The sequence below is a fragment of the Molothrus aeneus genome, chromosome 1 (genome assembly GCF_037042795.1).
Source record: "Molothrus aeneus isolate 106 chromosome 1, BPBGC_Maene_1.0, whole genome shotgun sequence".
NCBI classification, from domain to species: Eukaryota; Metazoa; Chordata; class Aves; order Passeriformes; family Icteridae; genus Molothrus; species Molothrus aeneus.
In genome coordinates this window covers 71,952,121-71,979,024 of record NC_089646.1, presented here as the reverse complement: position 1 = coordinate 71,979,024, position 26,904 = coordinate 71,952,121, and the positions used below count along the sequence as shown (strand labels likewise).

Here is a 26,904-nt window from a genome sequence, read left to right as displayed (position 1 = left end):
AATACTAAAGTTAATTCACACCATGCAGAGGTGACATCTATGAATTCCCCACAGGACCATTTCTCCTCTTCTCCCGTTATGAATGGCAAAGCAGTTGAGGGAGCTGGGGTTGTATGTCCTGAAGAAAAGGAGGCTCAGGGAAGACCTTGTTGCTCTCTACAACTGCCTGAAAGGGGCATGTAGCCAGGGGAGGGTCAGCCTCTTCTGCCAGGTAACAAGCACAGAATGAGACAGCCTCAAGCTGCACTAGGGGACATTTTATTTGGATTGCAGGAAAAATTTCTTCACTCAAAGGGTTATCAAGCAATGGAACAGCTGCCCAGGAAAGTGGTGGTATCAACATCCCCGAAGGCACTTTAAAAAAATGTAATGTGGCACTTAGGGACACAATTAAGTGGAGGAGTTAGCAGCATTAGGTTACAGGTTGGACTTGATGATCTTAAAGACAGTTTCCAGTTTAAATGATTCTATGAAATTACTGTATTTATTAGGCAGGAAAGCTCACACAGGCAGGCTTTATACTCTGGTAACAGCTGGTAAGTCATTGTGCAGCTGTTAAAACTTCTAGTCTGCTGATACACTAGGAATTATAAACAGCTGCCTCAAGTGGCTTGGTGGGTTAACAGAATGAGTTAAAATTATTCATGAACATATATATATATATATAGATATATGTTTGTTTCCACGCATATGAAATATGAAACAATGCAAATTTACAAAGCAAAAAGTTCAGATAAATTATCTATTGTTTTCCCCAGCCCCATTTATCCTTGTTTGTTGGTGCCTTGTTCAGACATGGATTTCCATCTTCAGAGTGAGCGTACTCTATGCCATCTGACTTGCTTGAGAGACAGATGCTGCACAAAAAAATCAACCCCGAGTCTGGCAACCAGTTCTGAATCAAAATAAGTAGATACATTATCAAGTAGATCTGGAAGCTGTTGGTCTAACGCAGCAATCCAAAAGTGTTTGAGAAAGAAGCTACTGAAAACATGCATTTTTAAAACTTAAAACTGAAGCTTGAAATTATGCAGAAAAAAGGAGAAAACCCCACAAGCACGTTAAACAGAAAAGGCCAGTGCCTTAATGCCAGTTGCACTAAGTTCCACGAAAATCCTTTTTCAAAAATCAAAGTAAACTTACTGAGTGTGAGGCTTGTGTGGTTTTTTTTTGAATGCAGGTGTCTTAAGGGTCTGTAATTAAGTCTCTGCATATCTAAAATCAAAGGGGCTTCATTTACGCAGGCTTTATGTATAAATTCATGTTCTACACATGCTATGAAAAAATTCTGAGCTTTTAAAATTAAGAGCATGTGATCCAGGAACCCTGATAAATACTTTACTTGCCAGTAGCTCTTTGAATATTTAGGCAAAGTTCATTAGACACATAAAGAGCTACAAACAGAACAAATCCAAGATATGAGAAAGATTTAACTGATGATGGTTTGCTCTAAAATGTGCCACAGCAAACTATATCAGGTCAGCCCATAATTTCCAAGCTATTTCTGTCCATGAAGAAGAGGGAGAGACATTACGTGATAAATCCCAAAGAAGTAGTGCACACTCTGAATGACATCAGTGAAGCCTGCAACTCACCCATATTCATTTTCACCTCAGTCCTCTTGAGATCATGGGTTGGCTTGCTGAGGTCTTTACTCTGAACACAACATGCTCTTCACCAAAACACCTTACTGCAAGTATTAGCTATGGGCCCCTATCAGACTATAAACCTCACCAAATCAGTATTCTCTACAAATACAAGGCTTACTGAAAGAAAGTAACACCTGGCACCCTAACTCTGGTTTCTAAATCTTGAAATCTGAAGTGCTGGGGGTTAATTGTTTGGAAGACTCAACCTTCCATAGTTTTAGAGTGCCAACTCTATTTTCCTGCTACATGCGCATAAATTTCTAAGGTAAATATGTTGAGCACTACTCAACAATCCACTCAGTGGGATGCAAAGAAGCTCTTGTTTGAAAACTATCTCCGTGGACAAGAGCAACAGGTCTGCCAGCTCACAACCGTGAGGCAAAGCAGTGTGCCTGGAAGGTGTCTAAACAGTAATTTTTCCATGACACCTGACTACTGGCAACTTCCCGAGCTAGAGGGACAAACAAGGGTAAGGCAAGAACACTGATGCAAACACACACCGATGATGACATCTCCCCCCTGGCAGGCAGATAGAACTGTTACCTGTTTCGCTCGTAACTTCTGTGATGAGGCGATATCCTTCCTCTGTCATAATCCGTCCGGTGCCGACTGCTTTCCTGCCTCCTCCTATCCGGACTGCGGCCGCGATCCCGACGATCCCCGTGGTTAGCGGAGCGGTGCCTGTCGCCGTGCATGTGCCCGTGCTCGCGGTGCCGGTGCTCATCGTAGTGCTTGCTCCTGTCCGGGGAGCGCCGCTCACTTTGGGACTTCTCTCCCTGGTACTGCCCCGTGTGCCGGAAGTGGCTGCTGCCAGCACTGTTGCTGGCAGTGCTGCTCGGGAAGGAGCTGGAGCTGTGCTGGTAGCTGTTGAAGCTGGGCGGCGGGAAGGACTGCTGCGAGTAGCCCGCCGAGTACACGGGCTGGTAGCTGACCTGCTGTGGCATGACTGGTGGCGGGGGAGGGTGTGGTACTGTGGGGGGAGGCATCATGTAAGGAAAGGTGCTTTGTCCAGCAGGTGTTCCTGGCACGGGAGTGTTGCTAGGGTTCGGCACTGGTGGAGGAGTGGGAGGGAAACATGGAGGCACTGGGAAGCTCTGCCGCATCTGGTGGTTTGGAAATGGTGGCCTCATGGGACACTGGCTGATGGGATTTTGTGTGGAAGGGGGCACTGGAGGAGGATAGGGCACAAAGTCTGGCCTGGGAGGCATGTAACCGGTGGCGGGAGGGTTGGAGTAGGTTGTTGGAGGGGCAGTTTGCTGCTCATACTGGTACTGCACGGAGGGCTGCTGTGGGTGAAGCTGCCGCAGGTTCTGAGGGCGGTAGGTCTGTGCTGAAGTTCTTGCTCCTGGTCCCCCCTGGCCACGGGGACATCCTCGCCCAGAATGGAAAGACATGGCTCACCTTTATTGAGGAGAATAAAAATCCAGAGTCACACAGTTTTTGTAAGATGTCCTCAATGCATCTGCAGGAGCTACTCCTGAAGTGCTGAAACTGCAATTTCCTTTAACAGAAGCAGTAAATGATATCCACTTTCGCTGGGAGCTTTGTGCTCCTCAGACCTTTAGTGCAGGCTATTTATACCCCTTTTGACTCCTTCAAGCCTCTAATCCATGAAAGCACTTACTGTCTTTAAGCCAGAACCGAAGCTAGATCATGCTTTACCAGTTGAGGCAATATAATTTCAACAAATTATTGTTATGATGACAGGTCAATGATACAAGCACCTCCACTAGTACTTCGACACTTTGATATAAAATCTTTGGATACCCCACACCAAAGAAATCACTCATTACTAATAACTGCAGTGGTCATACAAAATTGCATAACAAAGAGTTCTCTCTCGACCACAATTCCAAACTTTGGGCAGAATGACTTAACTAATACCTCAATGCATGCCACCTGGCTCAACAAATCATGTAAATTTTAAATTAAATGCTAGCAATTTACACTCACTATTGAGTGCCCAATGTACTAAAGGACTGAATTCAACAGACTCTTCAAAGTGTTTTAAGTGAGGTAGTTCTATTTTTGTGGAAAAACAGGCTACACATCTTATAGGTTATGAAAAAAAATCATGTAGACTGTGCTATTCTTTAATTTCTGTTGAAATAAATAATTCCCAAGAAATCCCTCAACAGCATTCTTGGCCCTGCTACCCTTGAGAAACTATCACTGCTTAAAGTAGGCTTAAGTGTTACTGAAAACTAGGCATGTATTTAAGGCATTAACATTTATAAATGAAAGCACTGTGCTTCATTAAAGTTTAAATTGATTCTTCAATAACAATGTTAAGTTTCAAAACCTGAAAAAAGGGGAAAAAGCACTAAAGAAAATCTATGGCTGGAATGGAAGGAGAGGTGAAAAAAATGACCTAAGCACTTCCAGAAGTCAAATCCTGTTTTCCGTAAGGGAAAGTGAGAAAGGAAGGGGAGACATACACACACACAATTGGAAAGATCACCAGAAAAAGGAAATAAAGCCTCCCTTTCGCTGAGGCTTTGCTGAAGTACATGCACAGAATATTCTCCCACCTGCTATAGTGCAACATGGCCGACCTGGACTGCTCAGAGCACCGCTCTCAGCTGCATTCCGGTGACACTGCAGTAAAAGATGTAGCACTTGCTGAGAGAAAGTAGACAGCTTCTGGTGAACTGGAGGGAGAAAGGAAAAGAAACACAGGGGCAAAGGATTGATATCAAAGAGGAGGAATCAAGAGGACTCTTCACATGCAGGGCTTAGTGGAAGCCACTGGAACTGGTAGTGGTCATTCCCTCTCCAGAACAACCAAGGGCCAATGTGAGTGAGAATTCCACACTTTGAGGAGACAGCAGCCATGATCGTATAAAGCCACTTGTTCCTTCCAGTCAGCCTGTACCTGTACCTGCTCAGTACCCTCCAATATTGTAAGGGCTCTCAAAAAAAAAAAAAAAAAAAAAAAAGCCACAACAAACCAAACAAACCAGAGGAGAAAAAAAGAAAGTCAGTGTCCATTTTGTGTGGCAATAGGGCACCCCTTTGATATTACTAATTATAACCCATCAGATGCTGAATTAATTTTGCTTTGGCTCTCCTGTTGTGCTCTTACACAACTCAGGCTTGCAACAGAAGACTGTTCTAGACTTTGCTAACATTCACATACACATTTTATTGAAACAGGCCATACCACAGTGCCTTGTCTTTAGGTGTGCTCCTTTCTAACATGTCACAGCATTCAAACAAAGGGTCTTGTTTATCAGCTCTCAGATCTGCCTGCCACCAGAGAACTGCTCTTGTTCTACCACTTTATTTCAGTCCTTCAGGGATGCACAGTATCACAACTGGAAAAAAAGATTCAAGAAGACAAGAAACTATTTTACATGCCCAAATTATTTTAAAGCTCCCTCTGCTGCAAACTCAAGTCCCATTCAACTTTTATTTAAAGTTAAGTAAGTTCAAAAACACAGAAAAGGGCAAACTCCCCTTCCCCTGTCACCTAAAGAGGAATTTTATTGCACTGACGGGAGCCATTGCATTCTAAAGCAGCACTGGTCCCCTAAAAACACTGAATTAACTCGCCTCTCCCTGCAGATGCCCTGCTGAGAGCAACAGGACACTGACACATGGACGAGAGAGCACTGAGAGGTGACATCATCCATGTCTGTAAGTGTCTAAGAGAGGGTATCAAAGAGGATGGAGGCCGGCTCTTCTCGGCGGTGCAGTACAACAGCACAAGAGCGAATGGGCAGAAACTGATGCACAGGAAGTTCCACCTGAACATGAGGAAGAACTTCTCTAAGTGTGCGCCTTCCCGCGCACCGAAAGGATTCCACAGAGAGGCAGCGGAATCTCCCTCACCGGAGACATTCAAGAACTGTCTGGACACAATCCTGGGCCATGTGCTCTGGGATGACCCTGCTGGAGCAGGAATATTGGACCCGACGACCCACTGTGGTCCCTTCCGACCTGACCCCTCCAGCGCCACCCGGCCTCACCCCATCGCCACCTCCCGACGGCCCGGGGGTCGGGGCACGGAGGCGCTGAGCCGCCCCCGGCCGGGCCCCGCTCCCTGCTCCGGGCTCTGCTCGGCCGCACGGCCCCACCAGCCCGACCCCGCCAGCCCCGCGGAGCCGCTGCGCTCCCGACCCCGGGACCGCGCCCTCGACCCCGGGACCGCGCCCCCGCCATGCCCAGGCCGCGACCCCTACGAAGCCCCGCGAGCAGCGCGGAGCGGCCCCAAGGCGGCTCCGCCGCTCCTCGGCGGGCAGCCCGGCACACCGAGCTCACCTGGCGCCCCCACCGCCACCGCCGCCGCCGAGGCCAGCGCCGCCTGCAGCGCCCCGGCTCCGGAACAGGAAAGCGGTGGGAGGCGCTGCGGGCGGAAGCGCCGCCTGCCCGAGGGGAGCGACGGCATGAACGGAGCGGAGCCGGGGCCCGGCGGCGCCTCCCGGCCCGGCGCGGCCTCCCGGCGGCATTACCCGGCCCTGCCCGTGTGGGTGGTGGAGGACCACCAGGATGTGAGTGCCCCGCGCTGGGCTGCCGGGCGATGGGGACTCCCCCGGGTGGGGTATGGGGAGCGGTTTCGTTTGTTCCTGTTCGTGTGAGTTTGTTGGCGAGTTGCTCCGCGGCGCGGATGGAAGCCAAGAGAAGTGCCCGGTGCGGTCACCGGCGGCCTCCCCGGGAGATGCGCTTTCCTGTCTTGTGTGCGGGTTCTCCGGGCGCTTCCTTGGGAACGACCCTCCTCTCCGCAGCCGCACACAAACCCTAAAGCTGCCTTCCCTTCCGCTGCTGAAACCTCAATGAACTTGAGCGCCCAGGTGACCTGATTTTCCTTCCCGATTCAGCGACTGAGCTACTTATTGCCATGATCGCATTTTGACATCTCTTAAAGCACTCATTGCCGAATGGTTTTTTGTCTTCTTTGTATCATTAATTGCTGTGATTTAAAAGAGATAATACCTACGTTACACTGCAGTTATAATTTGCTAGCTATTAGTGGAGTGCTTGGAAACTCAACCCTACCTAAGTGTATGGCATGTCAGCAGAGGATAAGTAAATATAATCCCATCCCAACTAGTAGATTGACTCCCACTTGACGAGAAATGTTAAAAATCTGGAGCTATGGTTTTTTTTCGTGGAGTCTTTGAAAAAGGGAGTGAAGGAGGAATTGTTTTTGAACTGCTGCATCTGGTTTTTCATAAGGTTTTTTATAATAGCATAAACTGAGGCTTTAATCCTAAAATAACAGATTCTTTACTAGATTCTTTGCAAAGATAAAATATTAATGTAGTAAATTTTATTAAAGACAATAATTTTACAAATTTTAAGTACTTTAATACAATTCATTTTTGCTAAGACTCAGTGAATATGTGATGCTGTGATAGCTGGTTTTTCATGGTAGCCAAGGACTTAGACTGTCACTGTGATAGGAATTCTGACATAATTCCTCTTAATGATCCTTCTTTGTTTTAGTCTCTATATTTCTGGTTTTAATTAGCTTAAAGTTCTATTAATACTATATATTTAATTTAAAAAGTTTTCATTGTAGGAATGTGGATTAATTGGTCTATCTTGCATAAAACATAAATGGCTTTTTGTCCCAAAGTGCAAGAACTTCACAGAAAATTTTATATCAGCCTTGCTGATAGTGATGTTCCTCCAGAGCAAGTTGTCAGTAGCTGCATCATGATTGATTAATACTAACAGCTGTGATGAAGGAAATTTTGTTCTAATCCAAATCAGGAGACCTTCCAAGGTTAGAGAACTTACAAGTCTCTCTTGTCTCTTGTAATCGGTAGTTGCACTTACCTGAGGTAAAGCTTCAATTTTAATTGTAAATACTGTTTTTAATTGTAAATACTGGTTGTTTAGTAGGCCAGATTGCTTCTTTTTTACAAAGAATTAAAAGCCATGGGCCAGGGAACCCATGTTGGTTTTAGTCTTATTTTATCTACTATTGTAATAATATACATATGTTTTATGGTTATGCCTATGCAGTGTGCAGGGGTTGTCATCTTAATCAGTTTTATGCCAAAAAAAGTAGCTCAGTTGCTGTGGTAATGCAGAGGTCAGACATAATTTTTGTTGCTTCCTACAGTCTTCACATTCCCTGTATAATAGGGCTGTGATTCACAATCCTTGTTGGATTTGCTCTGGTAGCCAAGGCAGTTGATGCCTTCTAACTGTGGAAGAGAGTCTGTGTACTGCAGCTCCAAGAGGAATCAGCCATCAGTTTTCTCATTTTTACCACCCTATGCTATTGCAGTTCAGCGGTTTGCTATGCTGTAAATTGGTGAGTTGCCTCATCTGTTTTTCACACTTCTGAGTGAAGAACTTAAGCAGGGAATAAAGTTGGGCAGTTGAGAAAGGTAGTCTCTGTTGCAAACAGTCATGGAGGGATTAGGAATTAATTCTTCAAGAGGAATAGGTTTAATGGTCAGCTAAAGTTTAAATCATGGTAGGGTCAGTTTTCAATCTGTATCAGTTAACTTATAAGGAGCAAACTGTTTTTATCTCCATAGCACCAGTGCATGGTGAGGAAGTTTTATATCATGGAGAAAGAAGGCAATGATCTGCAGAAGAGGAAAGGCATTCCTGGGTCTTAGTTGTAAATGGAAAAAAAAACCCTCAAACATCTAGGAATTGGGTTAGGATTAGGAATTGAGTTCACTGGCTAGTGAGAAGAGCTACTGTAAACAAGACTTCCTATAAAGAAGGAAACAGGGTGTAGAGCTGTGATTCTTCAGCAGTTTTTCATCTGGAACACTTGGACTTATAATGATTACTGTTCATGAGTTGTCTTGCCACTGGACTTATTTCCCCTTTGTATTGTATTCTGTCTCCTCCCTCAAATCCAAATTCTAAAGGAATAAAAGTGGTACTGGTGGTTTTGCTGCTAAAGCTGTTGCATTTTTCAGCCCACTGGCTATCATTAAAATGTTTTTGTTTGTGTTGCTTTAGGTGCTGCCTTTCATCTATCGTGCCATTGGTTCAAAGCATCTACCTGCCAGTAACATCAGTTTTGTTCATCTTGATTCCCATCCAGACCTTCTTATTCCTGTGAATATGCCTGCAGACACTGTATTTGACAAAGAAGCTCTTTTTAGGTATGTCCTGGGTACTGCATCAGAGTAGACTTTAATTCTTGCTGCCTTTGATTCACAGTGGATATTGCTGTGACTGCCTAGGAAGGATGAACAAAAGAGATACAAGTCAGATTCAAGTTGTATCTTCTGTCTTTTCACTTTTGCTGAAACTTTATTTTTTAATGGCAAAAGTCACCTTGCATATCAAGCAATTTAAGATGTATGAGTTTGCTTTGCATATTGGCTCAGCAGTGTATGATGGTGTTATCCCAAGTGGTTCCTCTGGTAACAGGAAAGCACGCTGCATGCATGCTTTGTCTGAAAAGCTGTAGTTATGAAACAGTCTTTCTCTTGTCACACTGAAAAACTGGCTTTGAGATTGAAATAGCACATCCTTTGCTGGCATGCTGAATATGTGAAGTAGAACAAGATGTTCCTATTACAATCATAAAGACCACTATTTTCCCCCACCTAAGGTAGATAGGTAATAAGCCACTATGATCTCTGCTATTGTCTTGCTCTTCCTGTTTTAAAATAAATAAATGTTTATTTTAAAATAAATATTTTAAAATAAAATTTTAAAATAAATAAACAGTATTTAAAATACTGTTTGCATCAGTATTATGGTGATTTACAGCAATTACAAGCTGATGCATTTGATATACTTGAATCACCTTAGCCAGAGTCAATATTTTGTTCTCTTTATTGGATGAATAAAAGGTTTTGTGGACTCTATCACAAAATCATTTTATGCTTTGGGTTGGAAGGAACCTTAAAGATCATTTAGTTCCAACTCCCCTTCCATGGGCCAGGACACTTTCCACTAGACCAGGTTGCTTAGTCCCCATCCCACCTGGCCTTGAATGCTTCTGGCCATGGGTTACCTACAACTGTTTGGACAGCCTGGGTGGCGTGTCTCACCACACTCACAATGAAGAATTTCTTCCTAAAATCTAATCTAAACACACACTCTTTCAGTGTAGACCCTTGTCCTATCACTGCTTGCCCTTGTAAAAAGTCCCTCTCCAGCTTTCTTGTAGTTCCTTTTGAGGTATTGGAAGGTACCATAAGGTCTCTGTGCAGCCTCCAGGCTGAACAACCCCAACGCTCTCAACCTGTCCTCACAGGAAAGGCATTCCAGCCCTCTGATCATCTTGGCGGCCTTCTCTGGACCATGTAATTGTTATGTGGGGGGCCCAGACCTGGATGCAGCACTCCAGGTGTGTGGTTTCACAAGAGCAGAATGAGGGGAAGAATCCCCTCCTGTGACCTGCTCATCATGCTTCTTTAGCTGCAGCCCAGGATACAGCTGGCATCATACACCTAAAAAATAGGGTCTTGATAATGAGGAAAGATGCTAATCCTGTGGATATGGATTGACTCACTGTAATTATTGGGATGATATTTAAAATACACTTGGAGCAGTTTACAATAAAACAGTCTCATGAGGTCAGTTTGAAGTTAACATCATCAACAATGTTGATGATGTTCCTTGCATTTTCCTCTCATGTATCAAGAGATAAAGGGCATAGAATCACAGAGTCAGTAAGGTTGAAAAGGCCTCTAAGATTATTGAGCCCAGCCATTAACCTAACACTGCCAGGTCCAGCACTAAGGAGTTTATAATCAAAGTGCCACACTAAGAGTGAAGCCAATTTCACTCTTGGTCTGAACTTTTTTATACCTACTACAGACATTCTTGGTTTGTCTTATGAATAAAGATTTCCCTCTTTTTCTTTCTTTGTTGATGTTACCCTTACATGGAGTACTAGTTTTAGATGATTTGCATGGGGGCCTTCAAGATGTGGAAGATGTTTGTGGTGTTCTTGACCATTTTTATTTGTAGGGAAAGTAACATTGCTATCTTCTGTCTTTCTCTACTGATTACAGTGAATTAAGTATTGAAAACTGGATTATGCCTGCTGTTTATGCTGGCCATATTTCTCAAGTAGTGTGGCTTCACCCTCGCTGGGCTCAGCAGATCTCGGAAGGGAAACACAGTTTTCTAGTTGGGAAAGATGTATCAACAACAACTATCAGGTAAATTGTCTGCTGACATATACTAGTAATATAAAAGCCATCTCTATAGCTTTTCACTGGAAGTTTTTGTTTTCTTGGATAAAGATGAACATTTAATTTGTATTTATAATTTCCTTAGAACCTAATGCAGTTACACTTGTATCAACTTAGTCTTTGGTCTAACTAGTAATACTGTTATTTGGTATCAGCCATGACTGTTTTTCTAGTGTGGGGTGTGGTTTTTTGTTTGTTTGGAGTTTTTTTGGTTTTTGAAGTTGATCTAGTTAAGCCCTGAAACAGGCACTTAGGTAGTGAATTCTCCATCATGTGATAAAGGACAATTCACCTGAGCAGCCTCACCTAGCTTTGAAGTCAGTTCTGCTTTGATCAGATGATTGAGTAGAAACTTCCAGTTGTCTCTTTGAATCTTAATTATTCTGTGATTCAAGTTTGAATCAGAGCCCCTCATCATTCTGCAGGATACAGTCCATAATAATTTTGCATTCACCATATTCACAGTGTTGGGATTTTGTGCAGCCTTAGGGGATATATGCAAATCATATCTCTTGTGAGCATAGCAAAATAAATCTTTTGAAGCAAGTTTAACAGAAAACAGCAGAGAAATGCTTTGTTTTACCACTTTAAATAAAACACTTAAAGCTCTACAATTCTGAATCTGAAGCCTAAAGGGAACCTAAATTATTTTTTTTAAATAGCTAGTGCTTTCTGTTACTTTAATCATTTAGCCAATATATAGGAATAAGTCACGATAGTCGAGTAGCTCTCTCACTGGTGGCCTTAGCAGTCATGAAAACAACATCTCAGACTTCCTTTTGAAGACAGTTGGGTTCATTTTCTTCAAGGTTCTAGGCTTACCAAAACCATGAAGGAAGAAAGAGAAAGAATTCTCATAAATACAAATGTCCTAAAAGTTTTGATGACGACAGATGGATAGGCAATAGATACAGCCTCATCATTAGTGGACACTAATGTACTATGAGCTCATGGTGAACCCCACAGAATTTCTGGGAAGATGTGCTGTGATTGCCTAGTCAACAAGATGGGGTTGTAATCCAGCCCCTGACCAACTGAGGATAATCCATCCACAAGATACTGGGGAACTGAACTTCAAATCTCTCCTGCTTAGGAAATGATTTGTCTTTGTGGTTGATTGATGGTGATACCCTGTATTCAAATAAGGTCTTACCACAAGCCAGCAGTTCACACTTCTTAATCTTATTTGTAATTTGAGTTTATGATGATTAAGGCTTAATGTACTGCAATACAGGTTGAAAATCCTGTTCTTTAAATTTTCACTGTAAGCAGAAGTTTTAGTGTTGCTTTTGGCTGGTTAGTTGTTTTGTGGGATTTTTAAGTGGATTCAATTGATAGTTAGCTACTTATCCTCTAGTTACCATGTTTAGGGAATGTGTTGGGGGTAAAAAAAAGTTAAATTCTACTTACGGATTCATAATATTGTACTTTCACTAAGTAAATATTTATGCATTTCAGGGCACTTTGCAAACCCAACTATCAGAATTTTCCCAGAAAATTACAAAACAAGACAAAATATCCATAGCTTTGCAATCTTATGTGCCATAGTATCTTGTCAATTCTGGATGTTGTCTTCAAAATGCAATTCAATTTCAAATTAATCTTAGTAGCCCATAAAGGATTATCTTTTTCTTACCCATTAAAACTTTGTAGGGCTATTATAATAAATATAGAGTGAATTTTAATATATTCCACAATAAAGAAGTAGAAAAAACTTTAATATAATTTAAACCTGAGGATTAAAAGAAATAATTTTGTCTACACAGTTTTATGGCTTTCATTAGCCATCAAACATCTATTCATTCTTCTCTGGGTCCCTAAAGTATAAAATGCTTTTTCCTATGCTCTTTGCCAAGATGTGTATTAACTGGGATTTATTGTCAATTGTAGGGTTACAGGCACAGATAATTACTTCTTAAGTGATGGTCTTTATGTTCCTGCTGATCAGCTGGAAAACCAGAAGCCTTTAAATTTGCATGTCATTCTCATCAATCCTACTGAATCATCAAACAGCGGTGAAGGAAGTGGCGAAGTAGCATCTGCTAAAAGACTGAAGCTAAATACAGATGACACAGCAAGTGCCACTTCTGCCTCTTCAGTGGCTCCTGCTGACTTTGATCACATCACTCAGAGTGTGAAGAAAAAGGAAATGCAAAATGCAGGTGCCCTGAATGGGGCAGAAACTTTGGCAGAAGACTCAGCTTCAAGCCGTCTTAAAAACAGTGAATGCCCAATAAGGGACATTGCTAAAGATGTCTGCCAAGTACTGCAGAAGGGGGATGCATATGTTTTGGACATCGACTTAGATTTTTTTTCAGTTAAAAATCCATTTAAAGAAATGTACACACAGGTAAGTATGGAAATTGAGTAGCCTCGTACCACTCACGAAAGAGTCCCAGCCCTAATATTTATGTCTATGGAGAAACTCTCATCTAAGCTAAATTAGCAGATTAGCTGATCATGGTTAATGATTCATGGTAATATTTTGAAGAGGTATTTCCATTTTAAAGAAGTATTTCTAAGGGAATGTATGTGGTAAAAAATTTCAACCACCAAACAGGAGGAGTTTCTTACACTTGGTATCAATATTGAGTGTATGTTCAAACTCAGGGATATACTCAACTTCTGCTTTTTGCTTGGGACATAAAAGCTATGCTTGGGTTCCCAGAGATTACCTTCCAAATACCCGCAGCAAGATTCATCGGGGGAGATGATAGCCTTTGTCATTTTTTACCCTCTATAACCTTTGCTGAGAAAGCCATGATGGTATCAGGAGACTGCCTTTCAAAAGGCACAGTAGTGTTGATTATCCAAAGAGTGGTAGCTTGTCCTAATGAAAGGCTGTTATTCTCATTATTGTCTGCCATACTAGAGTAGGGAAATGATCTTTTATTGAAGGCTTTGAGGATTGGTTTTCTCATTTGAAGAGTCATTTTCTTACTGTTTTTTTCTTTTTCAAAGACAGAATATGAGCTTTTGCAAGAGTTGTACAATTTCAAGAAGCCACATAAAAATGCAACAGAGGTATGATGCTTCCTTCTGGAACGTATGAAGGAATGATTCTTTTTATTTACCCAATGAAAATGAGTTACGACAACAGGAAGGAACCTATCAAAGGTGCTTAATGAAGTGGTCTCACATTAAGCTATGCAGCCAAATGCTAATCAGCAGCATCTTAGAATTTTTTTTCTATTAAATGTTTTGATTGAATATGTGAATTGCATAAATATTTAGTAAGAGTGTCAAAAATTGTTTCTGTAAACAAAACGGTAATTGGCATGGAAGGAATGAAAACCTAGTAAGTCACCAGCAAACTTGTTCTTTTTATGGTTTAACTGGGTTTAGGTGGGGTGTTTCTTTTTCGGTTTTTTGGTGGCTGGTTTTCTTTTTTTTTATATCTCCCTCCAGGCTCTCCCGTTCCTTCCCTTGTTGTTCTTTCGTGATTTTCAGAGCTGTGATGAATGTGTAACTGGTATTTTACCTTTTTGTTCAGTTGTGGAAAGGATGGTATTATGCTGTACTTTAAGTCCTGCAAAAAAGTACTGTAATGTACTTTTCATTTTATGTGCTGTGTGCTTCTAAAACATGGAAATACAGGCTTTCATAATCTCATCTGAACACTAATACTGAGAGATTCAGCACATTTAATTATCACAAATAAATGAAACCTAATTAATATGTGTGAATAAAGAAATAAAGATATGTTGAATATTGGCAGATAGATTTTTATGTTTCTTAGTTAATCAGGAATAAAAACAGATACATATTTAAAAGGTGGCTTTTTAAAATTTGTAGTGGGAAAACCAGGACAAAGTGAGATGATTTATTCTGAAGGTATAACAGTTTCTGCAGGCATTTGTTATGATCCTCTTGAAAAGATGTGCTGTAGGAATGAATCAGTTGTTTCTGATTCCCCACTTCCAGTAGATCAGTCATTACAGAAATTAAATCATAGGGTAAGTCATGATGTTCTTAGCTCTTTTTTTTCCTAACATACTTTTGTATATGCTTATTTAAAGGAAGACTTGATGGATTGTGTTGAAAACCGTGTTCATCAGCTGGAAGATCTGGAAGCAGCATTTGCGGATTTGTGTGACACTGATGACGAAGAAACCCTACAGAAATGGGCTTCATATCCTGGGTAGGAGGTTTCTAAGAGGCCTAAATTGCAAATAGAAGTTTGAGAACTGATTAGTCCAGCATTTTGATAACAGAGAAGGAAAGGGTCTCTGCAAGTATACGCTTTTTTCTTTAGTCCTAGAGGAGAAAGAAACAAAACAAAAGGAAAGGCAGTCTACTGTCTTCAGTACTATTGTAAGCTTTGGAAGCTCAGTCTTGTACAGATCCATGCAAGTTTTATTGTCTATGGATGGAGGCATATTTGGTGACTAAAACCTTGGTCATCAATGTGTAGCACAGCTCTCAAAAAAGGCAACAAACCGAGGAGGACATGGAGAAGCAGTTCTTTGGTGCTCCCAAAGGTTTTGCTTTCTTTGGAAAAATGGAAATTAATGGAACTGTACCTGAGCAAGTCTCCACTAAACATCTGAACCTGCATCACTCTGCTTTTAAACTAGATGTTTTCACATGAAAAGTTTTCAGGTGAAAAGAGACAGGGAAAGTCTGAGCTTTTCCTTGATAGGAAAATCACTCATTTTCCACATCAAATGCAGCAGTTACTGTACAACCTCTGTAACAGTGACAAGAAGTGTTTCCTATAAAGTTCATAAGACTTTTGAGCTGCAACAGCTTGTCTGCAGATATACCCTAAAAGAAGCACAAGGAAGACTTGCCAGAGGCAGGTATAAATATAAGGACTCTATAAGATAAAGACCTGGTGAAACAGTACAATAATACTGATAATTTCTATTTTTGCAAGTGCAAGATGACAGAGGAGCAAATTTCCTTTTCAGATCCTAGGCCATCATTTCGACTTCCTTCTTTTTTCCTCACCTTTTTTTTTCCTAGCCATTTAAGGTATATAAATGTTTCCAGCTGTTTGTAAAAAATTTTGGTTTTGTTTTAACTCCAGAATGAAGCCACTTGTTCAACTAGTTCACAGTTTGAAAACCAGGATGGAAAGCCCAGACTATGAAATGGTAGGTGACAAAAGCAGAAAGCAGACAGATGTCAAAAGCATAGCTTCAGCAGAGAGGGAGAGAGTCATACTTCCTTTCAGACTTGCTTCTTGATTCAGAATTTCCTCTGATTTTGGTAATTTTCCTCAGGTTTTATGTCTTATTACTTAGACCAGCTTTTCCTTTCAAAGCTGCTAAAATTTTAGTCTGCTTGTCTGTCTATATTTAGGGAACTTTAGTGTGATCTCCCAGGACTGTGATGTCTTGGGCTGCATCCTGTGAATGGAGGCTAAATTTCACCAGTCTGTTGGTTTCCTTTGTAGAACTTAAAATAAGGTACCTATTTATAACGTATCACAGCTATATCATCTTCAAGGGCTGCAGCATACTCTGAATTCATAAAAAGAGTTACAGTGTACTGGAATAACAATCCATACAACCTCCAGAATTTTACTTGTTTAAAGAACAAGCTGGGGGGAAAACCCCCGTGTGAAGAGGTACAAGTTACTTGACGGGCTAGGGATGGTATCCTTAAGACTTTCTACATGCATAAGTATATCAATAATTCATCAACAGAAATGAAATCTCTCTTTAATTTACCCACAGGTCCATCAAGCTGGTCTGACCTGTGATTATGTGGAGCTTCCTCACCATGTTAGCACTGAAGACGAGATCGAAGGCCTCATCCAATCCATTAAAGTTCTACTGACAGATCTGCCCAAGCCCACACTGGTGACAGTTGCTCGGTAAGACTGCTCAGATATTTTCACTTCAAAATGTCTGGACTATGCTTATGAAGCTAAATGATCCTGTCAGCATAGCACTAGTTCTTTTAAAGTGGAAGCCTGACAGTGCTTCAGCACAGGTTATATAAAGGCTGAGTTGAGGCCTTGTGTATGTTGGGATTGATAGCTGTCACTGGAGTTCATACATCTCCACTTGTGTTACTTGAGCTAATTAGGGCAAAGGTGGCTTGGGCTGAAATCCCACCTCCCTTACTCTCTTACTCTAGGGTTTGTTGTACTACAGATAGGATTTCTTTTTTTCAGTGAAACTTTTGTTGGAATGAGTTTTCATCTAGTAGACTAAAAGGCATTTATATTCTTCAAAGTTCTAGTAAAACTTTATTATGGGGTAAAAGTTAGGCTTCCAGAACTGTAAAGGTTTTATTTAGAATAAGAGAATGGAGTTTGAAGCCAGAGACCTGGGAGAACCAAAGAACTGGCCTGAAAAAATCTAATTTGAAGACCACAGTGTGCCTCTTGACAAAATATTGAAATTTAATCAGTCAGAAATATTAATTGTGCTCTTAAAGAGCCAACAACAATAGCAGAAGCTGATATGAAACTGGTTTTGGCAACAAGAACTAGCATGGCTAATGCCTGCAAAAAAATAAACTCTATTCCCTGGGCCAATTGCAGGGTTATTATCCACTGCTGTGAAGAAACCAGAATCATCTCTGTAGATCTTAACAGATAAAAAATTCAGGAAACCAGTTTTTACTTGTATCTGTTTGAAGTTCATTAATAGATACTGTAAAAAATGCTAAATGCCGGGTATTGTGAAGATGTTTTTCAAGTTTTCCTGCCTACTTTACCAGTAGCATTTCAATTTCTTAATCTAAATTTTCTACGTGTCCTTTAATTAGATAATTTCCTTGACCTTTGACTGCCAGGGTGTTCTGTACCAGTTTCAGGAAGAAAGTAGAACAGGAAAGATTAGATCATGTTCCTGATCTGCTGCAGACTTTCTATTAAACTTAACATGTAGTGCTAAGAAGCGCAGCACTATGCTTCAAAGGGATACTGGGAGGCCAAACTTGCTACAGTTTGAAAGAAGCTTCAGCCTCGCCACAGGGCATTACAGGGTTGTGATATCTGTATGATATCTGTATTCTCATGCTTTTTTTCTTTTTTTTTTTTACAGATCAAGTTTGGATGACTACTGCCCTTCAGAGCAGGTTGACATCATTCAAGAGAAGGTTCTCGATTTACTACGTTCAGTGTATGGCTCATTGGATGTGCACTTTGATTACTCAAGCACTTCATCTTCTTCGTGACCTTTCTTTGTGTGTCGCTGTCTAGTGCAGAGGATTTATTTAAATTGTTCATTAGCTGTGATTGCAAGGGGAAGACTGCTGTTATTTCAGCAGGTGGCACTAGAACCCAAGCTGACCAAGCTAGGGTTTGAGTTGCATTGCTTTCTCCACATCGGCTGCATCTGAACTGTTACCTGTTTGGCTTTGTTCAGATTAGTGCTGCAATTCTTATTTTTAATGTTTTGTTTCGTAAAATTGGTGCAAGAGAAACAACTTTTTGTCTATAAATTGAGGGGTTATGTCCCATTTCTTTGTGTCTGTAAAAGAAATAAAATACATAATTTCTTAAAATGTTTTTCTATTATGTATGGTTTTTGGTAACAGATTTGCTCCTGAGTTGTATTATGTCTTTTAAAAACTGGTTTTAAAAATGCCCTTAAAATTGTTGGTCTTTGTAGTGATCTTTCCTATCTGTTGTGCTGGGATGACCCTCTCATTTCTCTGGAGCAGCTCATAGCTTCTGGCCCATCCATAGAATTTCATTTATGTTTATTTTCTGTTTCACTAATGTCTTATTTTGCCTTAGAGTATTTTATTGGTGGCTTAGATAATATCCCTAATGTACAGACATTGGGCTTGGTATTTTCATTTTTACATTATTTTGAGGATAAAAAGTATGTGTGCATGTGCATGCTTTTATGTTTTAAATCCTGTAAGGAATTGATGGCTTCTTCAGAAACAAAGATTTTGCTTCTCTGAAGTCAGCAGCAAAACATTCTGTACCAGGTTTTCGCTCATTTTGGTATTGCTATTTAGGAAATAACAGTTTCAGAACTACTTAACTTAAAAATCAATATAGTTATAGAGAAAACTGGCACTTTCAGAGGAAAAAAACCCACAGCATTTATTGGGAATGAAACTGAAACAGGAAAGAAAATGCTACCTAGAATATGGTCTTTTATTATGAATAAATTTTGCTTGTAGTTTCTTCTGAAATAACAGAGTTCATTTGCTAACTTTGCTTTACAAAGATTTTGTGCACTTTTAAGAGTTTTTTACTACTTCTGTTGTTGGTAAAAATGACTATATTATAGACTGTAAATATATCATTCCTTTAAAATATTTGTTCTAGTAGAATAAATTCCATGACCATGGATCCATTTTATTTGTGGTTTTGTGACGTGTCTGTCACAAGGAGCCTTGGAGCCAATATCCTTAATACTTCATCAATTATAAACAGCCATACATTGCATGCAGCATTGAAGTGCAATCAGGTTATATGCTGCTTGTGGAAAGATTGGGTTTTTTTAAAGTCATGGTGGGCTTTTCATAAGGTTGTAGAAAACAAAAAAACCCATGTGGGGCATGGCTGAGCCCCTCTTGGGTGGGCAGGTGAGAACCCGTTTTCCTTGGGCAAAGCCAGGGCAAGGGAGGACAAAATGCTGCCTGGCAGCCAGGGCTGAGGGATCCAAGTGGGGGAACTTTTAGTATGGACCAAACCCAACAGTGCCTGCATCTCTGCCTGGATGCTGCTCTGGGGTGCCTTGTTTGGTGAGGTAACAAAATTAAACTTACTTCCTTGCATTTTATCTGTGGTCTTGTGGTTGTTCCTGTGCCCTGCCTATGCTGGTTCATGCACATGTGTTCACAGTTTTGCAGGATCAAAATAACATCCTGAATTGTCTATTTGTTTTCCAAGTTAATTAAGAAATCTATCTTTCAAGCATAGTTTTTGTTTATGAATGTCAAATCGTTATCATCTAAATATCTGACTAACACAGGCTGTGTATATGCCAGAAAATGCCAGTCTCACATAATAACAAAACATTAATTTCTACATTAAGGACATTTGCAAGGTTGTTTTTTACTTTGATGAAAAGTAATCAAGCCAAGTCAGAAACAGGTGTCTCTTATTTCTTTCTTTTGCCCTATAGGGCTTCTTTATTAACCAGATGCACAAATCCTCCTTTCCCTGTGTCTGCCTCATTTTCCTCTCAGCTTATTTCAGAATAGTGTATTATGCAGAACAAAACAGTGAAATCACAGTGCATAACTCCTCTAATCAGTGCTGCAAGGATGGAACATGAAGGTCCATTAGAAATAAACCCAGCTGAGGATATTAGCGTAGCAGCACTGTCTAAGTCAGCAGCTTCATATTGCCTCTTGTGTCTAGATGCCTCTGCCTGCTCTGCTGCTCTCTTTGGCAGCACAGAGGAGTAAGGATGCCCACACTGGAGGGCATTTGCAGATATTCCTCAGTGGTAGAGATAGTTCTGTTGTAATTGTGGCTCAGTTTCCAAGATGCACCATCACCCTGAGCAGCCACACACGCACATTTGTGTGCAGAATGAAATAGGGCCTTAAACCAGATATGCTGAGCAGCCTCTGCCTTCCCTGTGCATCGTCAGCTCTGTACCCCAGCTGCACTGTGGATTCCCAGCTTGTCACTTTGGAACAAAGTGAGCTTTTCCAAGAAGAATGAACAGGGGATGAGTCAGATGGTGGAGGTCACTGTGTTCTCTGTTACCATTTCTTCCCCTCCTTGAGGCTTCTGTCTCAGTGTCTGTGGCAGCTCTGTCCCTTCCTGTCTATTGGTAATGATGCTGTGAGTCAGTCGCCCTGGCCTTGGTCAGAGCTGGACTGTGGGCGCTGAAGAGTCAACTCCATAAATATCTTCTTTCTGCTGCTACTGAGGAAGAAGAAGATACTTTTCCAGCAAGATGAGTCTTGAGGGATGAGACCCTTCGCTGGAGGTATCTAAAAGATGTGCATATGTGGCACTTAGGGCTATGGTTTAGTGGTGAACTTGGCAGTGCAGGGTTAATGATTTGACTCAATGATCTTACAGGTATTTTCCTATCTAAACAGTTCTATAGCTATTTCTAGGAGACCCAGAATATGGGTCCTTTCTCCTTATCAAAGGAACATCCAAGGAACAGCACTGGAAGGTGCCGTCCTGTCCTGTTTGATGGCCCCTCTTGTCCCCATCAGTGCCACAAACCCTTTGTAAGTCCCAACCCCATTCTCAGGAGGAAGGATGAAAAACATTCATTTTCTGCCTTCAGCTTCAATGTCTCTTGCAAGAGGAAATCTTCTGTCCTCACAGCAGAGGTGCAGCTCCCACCCCCAGTGCAGATAGTCAGGGACCCAGTAAACGCAGTCCCAGCTCCTGCTTTGGCACAAATTCCTTCACCGTCATCAGGTTCAGCCACAGACCAGTCCTGGGAGAGAGGCAGAGTGGCTTAGTTTTACAATGACCCCAAGGGAGAATCATATCAGCCTCCCAAAGCTATTTTTAATCCTTACTTGCCTTTGAGGCTGTGGACCACTGTCTGCCCTGCTTTTCTGTCGCACGCACAGCTCTGGAAGGTGATGGGTCCCTTCACTGGTGCTCACTTCCCCACAGACTTAAAGGGACTCCCAACTCCTCCCTCTCTCAGGTGAAGGAGCTCTCATCTGCAAAGGAAAGCTTTACACACTGTAGTCCCAAGCATTCAAGAAGTGGCTCTGGGTCTGAATTTTTGTCTGGTTTTGTGTAGTGGTTGGGTATTATTTTTACAGTTTTATTGCAATTTCCTTTGAGCTTAAATAATTTCAAACAGGGGTACTTACCCTCTCAAGGAAGGAGCCATCTTACTGGAGAGAAAAATCATTCCAGCCTTCCCTTGCAAAATGCTAGTTATGTATTTTCAACAGCTTCCATGAATGTCCTGATGGTTTTGCACATCTTCTACCACAGGGGATTGCACTGTCTGCTGGGCTGCATTCTTAGGGATTTCATGCCTTTAGCAGAAGTGTTAGCATACTGTTTTACTCAAGGTCCTTGCCAAAACAAATAAGTACTAATTTGTGTTTGTCTTTCACTGCTTTACAGAATGAGGTCGATTGGAAACTTAGGGCTGGGTCTCCCAAAACAAGTCTAAAATATGTCCATCTCTTGCCTGCCCTAGGCAGTACTAAATCTTATATTTATTTATTGTATGATGTCACAATGTATGGTCAATAAATATCTCCCAGCAGAGTTACTAATACAAATATTATACTGAATATCGCTGTACTACATTATTTTCTAGTGTTTGTGTCCTTTGTACTCTGCTTGCTACCCAGCATCTCTTCCAGCATTTCTTGTAATTGCTTTAAACATGCTTTGGACAACACAAATTTGATAAGACTCCAAGGCGTACAAAAGCCTTCTGGAACACTGTGCCCTGCACCAGGTGGTCCTTCCCTGCTGCTTGATTTTGCTCAGCTCTGAATACTAATGGTCAAGCTAACTCAAATCCCTGACTTTAATGTATCAAAGCCTGCCTTGGGACTTTCTTCTTTTTACTTCATCTTTATTTATTTTCTCACTCTAAGTACAAGTCACCAGCTACCCAATTCCTACTGACACTGAATGTCTGATATCATTTGTGTAATTCCAGTTGCCCAGACTCAGATGCCCTTGTTCCAGTAAGACCACTAGCTTCTCTGAGTTACTCCCTACCTTAGCTCCAGGCCAGTCATTAAAATGAGACCTGGGTGATCCTCCTCAGTAAATCCTGATTTTTTTTTTTTAAGTGGCATTTTAGGTAAGTCTGTAACTAAAGTCAGAATATGGATGCATTTTTGTTTCTGTACCTCTAGGTGCTCTTTTATTTAAATTAATATGGCACTGCTCAAAGCTAGCTCATAAAAGTTCCTTAGAAGTACAAGTCTAAAGAGAGTGCGTTAGTGACTTCCATTTCCCAGATAGTCCAAAAGTGTTAGTGAATGTAACAATATCATGTCAGACAGAAATACTTCACTGATAAGGCTTTTAGTTTCCTTGTTTATAAGTTGCAGTAATAGAAATACATTTGTGAAATACATTTGTAAAATACATACGGTACTCTAGTTCTTACAGGAAATTCGACAGAATGAAATCTGCAGATTAAAAGTTCTGCCTTTGATGAGGTTATGGATGCTGCTTCTTTTCTAATAAGTCACTCCATATATCATTAGACAGTACAGGAATCCAGAAATAGTTCCCTTTTCTCCCTGTTTCTCAGATTTCAAGGAGGCTACCAATTCTAGTAACAAAACTCTATTCCCTCCCGTCCCAGCTACTCATTCTTGGATTTTTTTAGATCTACTTCCTTGCCTTGGTTCTCTCCTTTTTTCCTTCTAAGCCTTTAATTCTTTTGATATTTTCTCGCTCTAGACAGCAGATCAATACTAAACTTTAAAAACACATAAGACACAGAACACTTCTATGCCCTGAATGCCTCATTCTTTAAACCATAACCTTGTGCACAATGCAGAGCAAGTGACACTAAAATCATCAACAGGAAATCTTACTAAGAAACTATTTATACAGCCATGCTGCTCAAGCCTGTTGCCAAAATATCCTCATAATTAGGTCCAGCTGTTGGACCAATTCAATGAACAAAATACCAGGGACTGGCCTCATGGAGAAGAAACACTTTTGAAGCACTGAATGCTATTGGGGATGAATTCCCACTATTATTTATTTTTGCTGCTGCCTCTGATTCATCAGGTTTTTAAGGAAATCCTGGTAAATGCCAGCCACAGGCCAATAAATGTTTGAAATGGGACTGGAAACAGAAGAGAGTCTGATTACTTTAAGATTTTTTAGGAGAAAATTCCAAATATAAATGTGATCTATAATCCCTTTCTTTTGTGTCTTACATCTTTTCCCAACCTGCCAAAGATACTTCCTCAAATTTCCATTTCTACCTTTTGTAGTTTGCATTCTTATTTTGGGTGCCTAATTTTATAATTAATAATTCATAATAATTGTTTAGGTAACTAGAAAAATTCACCTCTTCTTTGATTCACTGGCAATAATGAAACGTTGGCATTTTTATCTGTAATTTTATTAATCTGTAAGAATTTTTCATACTGGGTCGGTCAACATTGTTTATGTTTTAAATGTATTTGCTTCAATGTGGAGCCTAATTTTTTATATGATTAAAGAAATGTATGAATATAAGTATTTTCATCTGAAAATTTTAATATATTAATTGAAATAAGATCAAAATGTTACAACTTGCATACTTCAGAAGAAAAAGAAATGAAAAAAAAAATATCCTAGTAGTAGCTAAGAATAAGAGTATGCCTGGGGCAGCTGACCTGAAAAGGCCAAAGGGCTATTCCATAACACTGAATGTCATGCCTAGGATATAAACTGGAGGAGTTACACAGAAAGGAGTCTGACTGATGCTCAGGGACAGGCTGGGTATCAGCAAGCAGGTGCTGAGCAATTGGATTGTGTATAATTTGTTTCAATTGGGTTTTAGCTCGCCCTCTTCCTCTCCCTTAGTATTATTGTTGTTGTCATGATCATTATTATTATCATCATTATATTATCCTTTGTTATAATTATTAAACTGTTTTTATCTCAACACAGGATTTAATTTTTTTTTTTCCAGACTCTCCTTCCCATCCTGTCATGGGCAAATGGCAGCACATTTTATACCTAGATATACAAAGAAAATTATCATTGTATTGTATGGCATATTACTAATCAATTAAGACAAGTAAATATGCTATTTAACTTGTAAACCTATGGTAGGTATGACAAGTATGTCATCAATGTCTTTAGATAGTTTGCCATAGAAAGCATTTTAAAGAGTTATCAACAGCTCATTGCTCTCCGATCCTAGAAGAATATGTAGCTAAATTCCATAGCTGGAATCTGTACAATGCAATCCCTGATGAGTACATCAGTGTGTACCTGCAACTGTACTCACAATCTGTAATGATACAGTAAACAGCAGTGCATCTTTTATTAAGACTAATTTTAAACATACATCAATCTTCATCAACCTATACTTCACTGAACCTTCACAATCACAGTGAGTGTTCCACTGAGTAAAGGAGAAAACGAAGAAGGAAATGTAATTCCATTATTTGTCATGTTTGTTACTAGAAAATGTTTGTATCTGTGGTTCTTTGTGATTTAGCAGTGAAAACACAGGATCTAGTAAGTTGTTTGTGAAAGATGACGACTAAGTGCCTTTGACATTATCTCAAATTTGTTTATGCTGTTAGAGTTCTCCCCATGGCCACTAGGACCAATGCTGTGGCTATGCTTTGATGGTACAATTTTGATTTTCAGAATTATGTATTTCCTGAGGCTGGAATAATACTAGATACAATCAGTCTGCTGGTAAAGGTCAAGTTGTATATGTATTTCTTTTTAAACAATGATAGCTATAGAGAGGGAAAACATATTTGTTTTCTTTAGATTATAAGAATGTAAAATGAAACACAAAGTGAAAACAATGTGTTGTTTGTATTTGGCACGTTGGGAAAACTGATTTTCCAGTTGCAAAGCATAAGCCTGAGGAGAAATTTCTGGACAAAACAATTTTCTATGTTTTCCCAGGAGCAAGAATTCAATGTAGTCACACACACAAGTCACATTGATACTTGATGAGGCAGAAAAATAATCCCAGTTTTAGTCTGGAAGCTTTAATTACATCATAAACTGAGGAAGATTTCAGGACAACAAAAGATGTTGTTGGTGATTCTCCAGTCCTGGAAGGAAAAGACAATGACAGACCTACTTACCTGCCCTGTGTAATAAACCATCATGTGAAAGGATGTGAATGAACACTTTAAACCCTATTCATCCATAGATGGAAGACCAAGAGAAACAATTTGGTCTGTAGCAGAGCTAGAGAAGTTCTCAAAATGTGTAGCCTTCTAAAGGAATGAGACATCTATCACCACCATATGGTGGGACTGTGTGTGACTATTGTTCTCCATCTTCCCTTTCCCCAGATGAGTGCTGGCTGGTCCTTTTGATCTTCTTCCAGTAAATTGTGGGGTGGATTAGCAGAGGTAAAAGGGAAATTCATGGATCAGCAAATCAAAGTATTTTGGAACCAAAGACAGCTCCAGAATATCTGCAGCAGGAAAACACAGTTAAGGTCAAGATCAGCAACAACACAGGCAATGGACATAGCTGTTCTCTGAAACACAGGTTGCCCAAGATAAGATATTTCCATGCAACACCAAGCCTGTGAAAAATACATGCCTTGATGACACTTATCTGTGAATATACTTTTACTAGGTTTGGAGGTTTTCCTAACAATTGGAAAGAGAGATGATAGAAAAAAATGTGGGCTCTTAACACAGTGTTTTCCAGGTAATCTGAAACTGATGAGTTTCACATTGCTGGAGATTGAGAATAAATTGTCTGACAGTCTGAGAAGAATCTTGGGCTTTTTAGCAACAGCAGCAGCAAAGGCAAAACCATCTGAATCAGCCCTTTACTGAAGACAAGTTATTTTCTATGGGTTAAATGAAGGTCACGACCAGCATGATCCTTTTGCAAATTGAGCCATTTTTTTACTTTCGAAGACTATTTCATTGGCAAATAAAGCAGCTGCTAAAGGTTGTCTCACCAATTTACCTTGCAAAGTGAAACCTGGAACTTCAAGAATTTAAAAGGGCTGGACATTGCCTCCTACAAAATTAAGTAATCACTAATATGTATGTACAGCAAATTTCATTTCCACTAGTTTTTAATTGCACACTGAGACAAAACTTAGGAAGAGATCACCAAAAAAACCCCAAAAAACAACAATCTTTTTTTTTATTCTCCTGGAATATTAAATTGTTGTGCTAACTTATGTCAGGCTTTCGTCTTTCAGCCATCTGCAAGCTTCTAGATCTCTAAATAAAATTACTTTCTTTGCTCTTATGTGATCTTATACCTCTTTGCTGACTTGAGGAAATGAAAGGCTTTTCACTGGCTACCTTAATGCTTCATTTACTTTTGCTAACAGTGCTCAGTGTGCCACTTAGCAATGTCTAGGTATGAAGTAATTGCAGGCATTACCTTACCTGCTGTAAGGGCAACAGCTGCTTCACCCAGGGGGTATAAAATTTTTCTTTCTGTTTCCCCAGCTCAGTGTAACTAGTTATAGCTCTCTTTTTAGCTTTTTTACCCTTCATTAAATGTGTATATAGTTTAACATTTCTCTGATAAAAAGGAAAAAGCATATTAAGAG

General features: G+C 40.4%; 2 protein-coding genes across 2 annotated transcripts in view; one reads left to right on the top strand and one right to left on the bottom strand.

The window, feature by feature from the left end:
• The window catches only part of DROSHA (drosha ribonuclease III), a 74,207-nt gene extending 69,116 nt beyond the window's left edge, over nucleotides 1-5,091 (bottom strand). The window contains exons 1-3 of the mRNA XM_066559404.1: nucleotides 4,813-5,091; nucleotides 4,181-4,300; nucleotides 2,193-3,050 (exon numbers count right to left, since the gene is read on the bottom strand). Of these exons, the coding sequence (XP_066415501.1) occupies nucleotides 2,193-3,043 (851 nt within the window). The 5' untranslated portion in view covers nucleotides 3,044-3,050; nucleotides 4,181-4,300; nucleotides 4,813-5,091. The remainder of the gene's footprint in view (nucleotides 1-2,192; nucleotides 3,051-4,180; nucleotides 4,301-4,812) is intronic.
• Nucleotides 5,092-6,012: 921 nt separating this feature from the next.
• Nucleotides 6,013-19,060, top strand: C1H5orf22 (chromosome 1 C5orf22 homolog). The gene is made up of 9 exons (XM_066559391.1): nucleotides 6,013-6,142; nucleotides 8,586-8,731; nucleotides 10,601-10,750; nucleotides 12,674-13,133; nucleotides 13,745-13,807; nucleotides 14,803-14,924; nucleotides 15,816-15,882; nucleotides 16,468-16,607; nucleotides 17,788-19,060. Exons 1-9 carry the CDS (start codon nucleotides 6,038-6,040, stop codon nucleotides 17,918-17,920), a joined length of 1,386 nt encoding a protein of 461 aa, XP_066415488.1. The 5' UTR covers nucleotides 6,013-6,037; the 3' UTR covers nucleotides 17,921-19,060.
• The last annotated feature ends 7,844 nt before the right edge of the window (nucleotides 19,061-26,904 follow it).